Below are 10,584 nucleotides of genomic sequence, written 5' to 3'. Positions count from 1 at the left end.
TTATACATGTATAGGGTGATGATAAAATGTCAAAAGTCTGAATAATAATGAAAAGAAAATATAAAAATAAGTTAAAGATTATTTTTTTTTTCTCTTATATACTAATGCATTCTGGGTATGACGTATATAAGTTTTTACTTATTAAGTATATTATTAGAATATTTTAATAGTGAACTAATATAAATCGAGATAAGAATTTATAAAAAATATTAAGATATTTTTTTGTAATATATATACAGTGTGAATCTATAATATGCTGTGATCCATCGGGAGAAGAAAAGTGGGGCAATTTTATGAAAAATATCTGCAAATGAATATTTAACCGCCAAAGTCCCAGTTGAAAATTTTTGCTTTCAATAAAATGGTGTAACGACTTGAATGGCTATAACTTCCATAATTATTAACTGATTTTAAAAAAATATGCAACAAAGCTTAAGAGTAAATCTGTGTTTAAAAAAAACAGTATGTCATTTGATAAATTGCTGATAAAAAAGTTATTCATGAAATAAGTCAAAAAATGTGATGTAACGTTTCCGAGATTTTATTTGTAAACTCGACGATTTCCAGGAAAATTCGTTATTACAGGTCTAATTTTATATTTAATTTAGCTTTTGTAATTTTGAAATTGTCCAGTTCATAATTTTTTCCATATTTCTGCCTTCGAGAAATTTTACAACGTTAGAGGTTCACTCTGTATAATAATTTCGCATAAATTTCCTAATTTTTAATATCTTGTATTTCAATTTATAAAATTGCATAGTTTTTCATTAAGTATTTAATTATTCTTTCCGACTCAAAGTTATTTAAAGTAATAAAATGCATTTTTAAAAAAAGAAAATTTAAAATGGCTGAAGAAGATAAATTGTGAAAACTATTTAGAGAAATAAACTATGTAAATAATTTCTCAAAAATTGATATACAGGGCCATGTATAAAATAATAATTTAATATTAATGTCGAATAATTGGTTCGTCGGTTTCCCGACGAGACGATATATTTTTCATGCAATTGACATTATATTTTTTCCTTTATTGCAGATTTTTTCCCTTTCCCATAAATAGTGCAGAGATTTTTTTAAAAATTAATTTTGTTATTGGTTTACACAGAGAATGCCGTGCAATGATACATTGACCTACACCAGAGTATAGATTTTCGTTAGTAAGAAAAAAATTCAAGATATAGGGGATTTTAGTGGCCAAAATTTTTTTTTCCCATTAAGAGTTTAGTTTTAGTGTTTTTTCCGAGAACTCTCAATGCTCTGAGAGATAATTGAGTTAATATATTAATATAATTTGTAGTGTTATAACAATAAATATATTTTGAACAACATTCTATTTTCTTTTTAAATTTTAATAAAATTAAAGATCAAATTGAATTCAGATCAAAGAGAAAAGAGAAACTATTTCAAAGAATGCTAACATCACCAACTTAAGCTTTAAAATTAAAATTACATCCTCGTTAGTTTAAAAATTTTACAACACATTCTACCGCCATGCAAACATCAATGAGCAAATCCATTGTATGGATGTGTAACTTAGCATAGACGACAATATCAGTTGCAATAATAACATTCTCAAAATCAGAAAATAAAAATTTCATATTAATAATATAAATCATTTATACTTACATATTTTTTCTTTTCCCACCATTTTTAAAGATGATCATTATACGGTTTTTATTATAAAGAATAAAAAGAAAATATTATAACATCATATAAAATTATAAAATCTTTACACACACATATACACACATAATATATTTATAAAGGACATTAACATGATATTATTACAGTCAGTCAGTCATTAAGACGACCATTGAACGTCAGACTTTTTATTATTTTATATGCTATCACTATATAGGTATAAGAGATGTTATTGCCTTTAATAAATATAGGGATATTGTTATACGTCTGTGTTATATTTCTGATAATTTTATGTGTTTGTAGATTGGTATTATACTGAAAGCGCGATAATTTCTTTCATGTGACAAGGACATTCGATTTTTTAAACTTTAATAATGATAACAAGTTTTTTTTTTTCATTTATTTATAGTTTTTGTTCTGTTTTGTGTGCATTATGTACACTTCCGTTCTCTACTTTATTCCCTTATTTTTTCCATATTTATATACATTTTAAAGTTTTGTATATAATGACTGACACTAACGAGCTGATAATAAAATGATACCTTGTATATAATATATTAATAAAAATTGCATATTATACAGGGTGATTCAGCAACATATTAAGAGCCATACGAGTATATACGGACATGGGCAGATAGTCGAAAAGGATTAAAATTTTTAGTTCGAAATATAGCGCCAAGTCGGAACAGTTTCGGACCTACACGAATTTTTTTTAAGTTTTTTTGCTTATAACTTCCGTTTTAACAGATAGAAGCTTCAAACGAACAGGGCTATTAGAGGGCTTCAAATTAGCGCGTTGCCAAATTACATGTTTTTTTTTCGGAAATATAAACATTCTAACTTTATGAACCGATTTTTCTCATATCTTTTAACATTCTAATTTTTTTTCATTGACAATTAATCGCTTTGCCTTGACAGAACTTCGCTTGAATTTAAGTCACTTAATGTTAAAATATTTTATAGTGCAGGAGATATTGCAAAAAAATCATTTGTATTTCAAGATTTTTATAGACTTTAACAAAAAATATAAGCTCAAGCAATTATTAAAGTTTTTGCTTTTTATTAATTTTAAATGTTATAAATCTCAACTATTACTATTTTTCGATTAGGAAAATCATTCTTAAGCACAGTTGACATTTCTAAGAACGTTATTGTAACAAAATTCAATTTTAAGATTTTTATTGAAATACCAAAATTTTAGATAACCGCTGGTGTATGGGCTCCTAACTTTATGCTGAATTACCTTGTATATAATGTGCAAATACGTATATCGTAAAAGATTACTAAGATTGTAATTTCAACTTCTTTTCAAATAAAAAGAGCAAAAAATAACAGCATCCTGTGAAATGTTTCTTTTCTATCATTTTTAATACTTGTTTTTTCTAAATTAAATTATTTTCCTTTAGGGATTTTCTATATAACTAAATATATTGTGAACTTTCGCGATTGAATGTAAATAATATTTTTAAAAGGTTAACTAACTTAACACTATTTTTTTTTTACTAAAAAATTACGGGCTGATCCTAATATTTTTCCAACATTTTTTTCTTTCATTGTTATCTACATATTTCATAGAAAAAATTATATATAGAAGCGGAAGGATCTTATCAAAACTCAAAAATACTGAATATCATTTTTATTATTTCATTATTCCTATATTATAATTATTTAGCCAATAATAAAGAAAATGAAATTATGCAAACGTATTCAAATCTAGAAAATGAAACAGAGGCTGTGAAATGTTATTTTAGAGTACAGTAATGCTAATAACTCCACAAGAATACTCTATTAGTGAAAGAAATCTTAATTCAGTAAAATTTTTAAAATTGAATTTAATATTTGCAGTTTAAACTAGAGCTTTCTCTGTAATCACAATTTCGAGTCTCACATAACAATATTGTAATAATATACCTGAATAACAAGAGAAGTAATTGAAAATACTCACCCAAAATCCAAAAATAAAATATTCACATCAAAGAACTTTCTATATATCTTTTCAAAATTCATTCAAGAAGGCGTTTCTCAGTTTGAATATTTAATATAACTAAGACTTAAACTTAAATTGTTTATTGTTACCGTATCGCTATTGGTTTTAATATTCATTGCAATTGTATTTATTCGTATAATTGAAATGAGTGTCCAAAATTCACGGTCAAAAGTAGAGAAAACGAGTTGAGCATATTTACGGCACTAAATGCGAAATACTAATGACAAGATAAATAAGAGAATTACCAGTTTTAGGAGGAAAAATTTTACAATTTTCCTACTTTGACTCGTTTCTTTGATTACGTCACCAATCTGTTCTGTAGTTGTATGAAACAATTTACATTAGTTTTCTAATGTAAATTCTATAGTTATTCTAATAATTGAATTACCATTTTTCTGCCCTATCTCTGCCATATTTAAATTACAATTATAATATTCGTCCTGCTAATTTGTATTGCGACGATCACAAATTAAAATATTGCAATAATTAACAAATCATATTTGAACTTAAATCTTAGAAAAATTTGTAAGCCACTGTTTTCATATCACTATTTTTTATTATATAATAGTGTTATAGTTTCACTGAAATGAATGAATATTAATTTTCATTTATTTTAATGATTTATGGTCATTTCTTTCTTTAACATCATCCTTTCAGACATATTCTCTCCTTTTCTTTTTCTTTGTATTCCCATATTTTTTACTATTTTTCCTTTTTTTTTTTAATATTTCCTTTAATGCTAATATTCTTGTTCCCGAAAATATTTCAAAGAAAATTCAACAAAAAAAATAAAATGAGCAGATAACCGCAAACAATGTTTCTTGGATTAATGTATATGTGAACAAGTAAATATGTATATACATGAATGTATAAATAAAAATATTAAAATGAATGAAAGTTTTATTAAATGAAATTATAATTATGGTAAAATATAAATCTTTTTATATTAGATTTTTATATTAGATTTAATAAATTATTAAAATATGAAAATATTTTTTTTGTATACAATAAAATGAACACAATTCAGGAGGGGAGAGGGAGTTGATAATAATAATATTCAGACAAAACTTGAATATATTTCCCAAAAATTGTGTTATGCATAAAAATTATATGAAAAAACTAAGTATAGCTTTAAGGATCTTTCTCTTCATTGATGTGAAATTAATATAGCGAATTAGAGAAAATTTTAAGATTGAAAAGAAAGTATACTGTGTTGAAAATTGGCAATCAAAAAATGTAGTTGCTTCATATTATTAAAACATATGTATAACAGTTAACATACATTTTAAAATTCTAAAAAATGCATATTTAGTACTTTTCCAAAAGAATTTTAATTTCACTCTGTTTGTCTCGTCCATTCTTTCGTTCGTGAACATGTTCAAAAAAATTTCTACATCCTTGAAGAAAGCTAAAGTTTTGTATGTACATAGATCTTTACTAGAAAGTCATTTCTTTTTTTTTTTAGAAAATTTTCATCTATTTCTCCCCCTCTAAAAAGTATAACCCCCCGAAGCCCTAAAAAGGCTATTTTTGACTATGTATTTAAAAGAAACCACAAATATTTTTTAAATTCTTTAAAGGTAGAACAGTAGTGGTGAGCTTTTTACAACGCGGCATAGCATATTTAGCTTTAAAAAAATAAAATGGCCGTTTAAATTTAGCGTTATGTAAAATTGTTTTTTTTTTTTAATTTTTTTAAACAATAATAGATAGTTCATTTCGTTGAAGTTATCGCATCTCGAAATTTGTAAAATTCGAATCTTTGGCACATTATATTTCTGAAACTGCAAATTTATGTTACGGTAAACGTCACGCTATTAAAAAATATTAACTCACGCAAATAACCTAAATCCTAAATGTATGCAATTTTTGAAATATATTCATATAGGAAAGAAAGTCTTATTCATATAGGAAAAAATAGAAATATATTCATATAGGAAAAATTTTAATAATGTAGTACAACTCTAGATTCTTTTTAAAAGCACTGTTGTCACTTGTTCATTGGAAAAGTGTTACAATACAAACCATTGATTAGACCCAATTTTATTAAATTACAAAATTAAGATAATATTGTAATTAATGTTATGAATATTAGTAATTGCGATGAAGTAAATAATTCCATTCTATTACACCTAAATCAAATACAAATAAATTAGTGAAAATTGTGCTACATATTTTATATAAAAATAAAAATTTGTTTTTATTAATTATTAATTACATTCTTTTTTTCTTTATCACACATCAATAAACACATTTAACATACTGTTTCAGATCATTTTGCATATCACACCAAATTTTTTTTTTTATTATTTGTATAAAAATATTATTTTTTTTTTAGTTGATATTAAATTAACAATATATTAAAATTTATATTTAAAATAATTTAAATATTACAGTCGAATGCTTTATTATCGCAACCTTCATTCGATTTCTTTTCATTTGAATCACTTGAATTCATTGTATTTGTACTTTGTGGTCCCCAATTTATTGTCGGTTTAAACCATGGTTCTTGACGCTATAAATAAAAATAAAACAAATAATAAAAATAAATAATATGATAATATTAGAATTAACATAATATTATTATTATTATTATTAAATTTATTAATAGAAGCTCATATGTATAACATTATAGTAAAATAATTATGCTAACATTGTATATAATAAAGGAATAAATTCAAATACATGAAAAATTAATTAAGGCACTTCACCACTACTTTCAATAGTAATGAAATTGGTTTTTTTTTATAACAATTCTTCAATAGATCCCTACATTTGCATAAAATTTTTTACAGTCATTTTCAAAGCCTAATTTACGTGCTTGCTTATAATATTGTTTTATTAATCAAGAAATAGGACAAGGAGAAAGGGCAGCAATATCTTTAAAATTTTAAAGTTAAATGAAGTATTGCGTTGAAAAACTCTAATAGTTTTCAATCTAATTTTTAAAATTTTCAAATTAGAAGTGATTTCAAAAATATTAGAATCAATTTATAAATACAGGATATATATAATTGTGTCTATTTAAAAATGCCCATGATTACGAACACAAAACAATTTTTAAATTTTAAATTTTAAAATTTATTGAGGCATTATAGCAATACTATAAGAAAATACAAGATACATATATATGACATTAGAACCACAGTCAAATAGCTCTTTATAAAAATATTAATCTCTGAAATTTATTCCCATAGTGCTCTTACAATACTGCAAAATACTTAATACTTAAATAGTATTTTGTTATTGTCTCATTCTACATCCTTTTTTACTTTTGTTTGGATTTTTTTCGTATTTTATTCTTATTTTTTTAACTTCCTTACAAACTTAACACAATGCAGGACATTATCGAATAACTTTCGAAAGAAAGTTTTTTTTTTTTCGTTATTTTTTACTTATTTTTTGTGTTTTTTGGAAATTTTCATTTTGTGTCTTTTCCTTATAGTTATTATAATATTATTATTAACTATCAACTCCTTCCAAGAGTCTCTTGGGATAGTAAATATTGTATTATAAGAAAATTGAAACAGAAAACAAAAAGAAAAAATTGAAACTAAAATAAAAAGTAAAATAAAATAAAAGAAAAAAATTCAAAAACGTTCTTAAAAAAGTCTACTTAAATTTTTGATGCTGTTAAAAAATTCAAAACTCTTCTTTGGAAAATACAAAATAAAACATTACCAAAATAAAAACACAAAGGAGAGAAAAAGAAAAACACAGGAAGTAAAACAAACAATTTCTTTTGAAAAAAGCAAAAACAAAAAAAGAAACAGGAGAAAACAACAAATACAATAAAAACGGAGCAAAGAAAATAAATAAGAAAAATTTTTTAGTTAAAGAGAATATAAAGGAAAGAGAAGAAGAGCTTCTCTTTCTACGAGCAACAGCAGCTTTAACATTTAAAGTTATTTGGTCCAAAATATTGTTATATCGTATGTTTCAAGAATAAGAGAAAGACGGTTTTTGATACTATTATATTGGTAGCGTAATTATTATTCGTTGTCTAAAATATTTTTCTGATAATTTTCTATAAATTTTTCCATCACAATTCTATCGTATTCCAAATTTTATAGAAAAACATGAAAAATTATAAAAATAATTAAAATTGTATGTTATTCCTTAAACTTCCTTAATATGATTTTAACTTAAGGAAAAATGAGTTTTCCAGTCGAATTAAATTTGTTTTAAGATCTTAATCGAACAACAATTTGCAACGAATAGATAAAATAAAGTGACAACCTAATTAATAAGTTCTGGAGTAACCGTTTATTATAATTTTGAGCTCTCAGTGTATTAACTTTTACTATGTTACTATTACTTTCTACAAAATATTGGAATCAGAATATAATGACGTAATAAATAAAAATGGTGAGTCTCTTTTTCAAGCACTATTTTTATAAGAAAAATCCAAAGAAAATTCCAGCCATTTTCATACTACGTTTTTCCTCTTTTCTTCCAAACGGTTTCTTCTACTCTATTTCATATGCCAAAAACGATATTCTGATATTCCCACTATTTTATACTCTCATTCCCAAATCAAATCTTATTCAACAATATCTCAAACATTTTTCATACACAAATAGATTCTTACGGTATTACCTTGATTCACAGTTGTAAGTATTTAACGCTTAAAACAATTAAGTAATTAGTATTTCGAGAACGAGTTATTTTTAGCAGAAATTGTACTGTATTCCTTTAATTTCTCAAGCTTTAAAAATTAATCCCCAATATGCAAAGACAAAATCAACTTCTAATAATATAAATGCACGGTACAAATTTTATAAAATTGCTGTTTCAAAAAAATTTCAGAAAAAAGGAAAAGGCTAGGTATTAATAACAATTTACTTCGCCAAAATATATGCAATATTTCCAATTTTATGATAAATACTGAATTCAACAATGCGGTAATATTCTCAACTATAACATCTACCAAGTAATGCAACTGTTTGCAAATTATTGTTACATTATTATTATGAAGCAAAATTCAATATAAATTTGCCTGAAATTATGCAATTTTTTTTATAATGAAACTAATAAAAATTATTTTAATGTTATCATTATAATAGCTAAATTTATATGATTTACGTGATTAAATAGGGAAATATTATCTTGCTGCAAATTGTAGTGCGTAACTATTAATGTCACATATCTAGGTACATGTACTTGAGTATGCTTAAAGCTTATTCAGTTGATAGTAAATTTTGTACAACAAAATTTTATAACAGATTTAATTTTAAATTATTTTCCAATTTAGCTATTATTTATATTATTTATTTAAGAATTTTCTTATTAATTAAATTTTTTTAGATTTTGTCATTTTTGGGTATATTTTTATCTATTAAATGGAGCGTACTATTCCCAACTATTTAAAATTCTTTATAATAGCATAAAATACTTAAACGGCATTAGTGTTAGTAAACTAACTATGATAGCAAATGTTACGTTATTAACACTTACTAATAGTGTTAATAAACTTCTTAGGCAAAATATATCATATTTTTTTTTGAAAATACCACGAAATAGTAGTTTGTTGTATAAATGTGAATGTAATTGTGTGAATTTATTCACGATTATAATTATGAACGTAGTGCTGCCGAAATAAATAATTAAAATGATGAACTATATATGATTGTATTCCTACACATGCATATTTTTAAGCACAAATAATATTATTGACTATAAATTTGAAATTAAATTTCATAAATTTGGGGTCAATGAATCTTCGTTTTTTAAATGAAAAAAACATGTAATTAATTTGAAATGGGGAATATTAACAATCAGATTGCTATCATAGAAAAACCAAAACCAAATTTATTTTTTTTTTTTTTTTTGAAAGGGTTGGCTATCATATTTCCTGTTTAGTGTAGATTTTTCTTAAAAATCAACTGTACAATATTATTTTCTTGTGATTATTTTTTTTTGTTTTCTTCAAAAAAACGAAAAAAATTATTTACTCTTATATTCTGTTTTAGTAGTTTGTTTTTATTTGTGTAATCGCTTTGCAGTACACAAGAAACATAGTAAAAGTTTTTCAAAAGGAACAAAAAATCAAAAAAAAAAAATTCAAACAGGAAAAAAGTTTCATAGGTTTTTTTCTTTTTTCTTTAGTTTTGCCTCCCTTCTTTTTCTTTTATTTCCTTTTTTACACTGATTTATGTCAGTATTTTATAAATATTTGCTTGTATTTAAGTATCTACACATCTACATATACACATACACATCAGTTTATTTTAATAGTTTGGGAAATATTATCTCATTTCTGTTTATGAAAACAGTGTTCCTTTCCAATTTCTTTTGGTCCTCTTAGTTTTTTTTTTAATATTCTTGCCTTTTCATTTTTTTTTTTACTTTTTCCGTTGTTGTCGTAAGACGATTTAATATTTATTTATAATTCGTCAAGTTAGCACTTTTATTCTATATAGTTTTATATTTTTATTGAATACATACATACATACATATATATGATAATAAAATGTTAAAGAAAATTAAATGTTTAAAGTTTATGACTTTAATAAAAATTATAATAATGAAAATATGAGGAATGAATGGGAGCGGCAATATTATACTGTTTATTTTTAATGATTTCTTGGAATTTTAATAGAAATATTAAAAATAAATATGAATTTAATGAGTATGAGTTTTTGGAATTTTAATTAATGTTAATAAATCGAAGATAAAAATATAGAATTTAAATAAATAAGTCATGAAATGTCTATATTTCTATTTAAACATTTTTTAGATTCTAAATCACGAAATATTTATGTGTTATATAATTATTATAGCTTAGAGCACTTTAAATTTTTAATACCTATATACAAGCTCTACCAGAGGTGAGGACAAGAGAGACATTTGCCGTGCACCTCACTATCTCGTGTGAACTCAAATTAGCAACTTAATATTTTAAACAAAATATTTCAATTTGAGAATATGTCTTAAACTAATAGAAAAATAAATAT

General features: G+C 23.8%; 1 protein-coding gene across 1 annotated transcript in view; it reads right to left on the bottom strand.

The window, feature by feature from the left end:
• Positions 1 to 5,895: 5,895 nt before the first annotated feature.
• LOC129610350 (sodium- and chloride-dependent glycine transporter 1-like) overlaps positions 5,896 to 10,584 on the bottom strand; it is a 56,887-nt gene continuing 52,198 nt past the window's right edge. Inside the window, exon 12 of the mRNA XM_055522906.1 lies at positions 5,896 to 6,143. Coding sequence (XP_055378881.1) covers positions 6,012 to 6,143 — 132 coding nt within the window. The 3' untranslated portion in view covers positions 5,896 to 6,011. The remainder of the gene's footprint in view (positions 6,144 to 10,584) is intronic.

This window comes from Condylostylus longicornis, unplaced genomic scaffold, assembly GCF_029603195.1.
Source record: "Condylostylus longicornis isolate FDR11 unplaced genomic scaffold, ASM2960319v2 ptg000044l, whole genome shotgun sequence".
Lineage (NCBI taxonomy): Eukaryota > Metazoa > Arthropoda > Insecta > Diptera > Dolichopodidae > Condylostylus > Condylostylus longicornis.
This window is presented reverse-complemented; position numbering and strand designations above follow the sequence as displayed.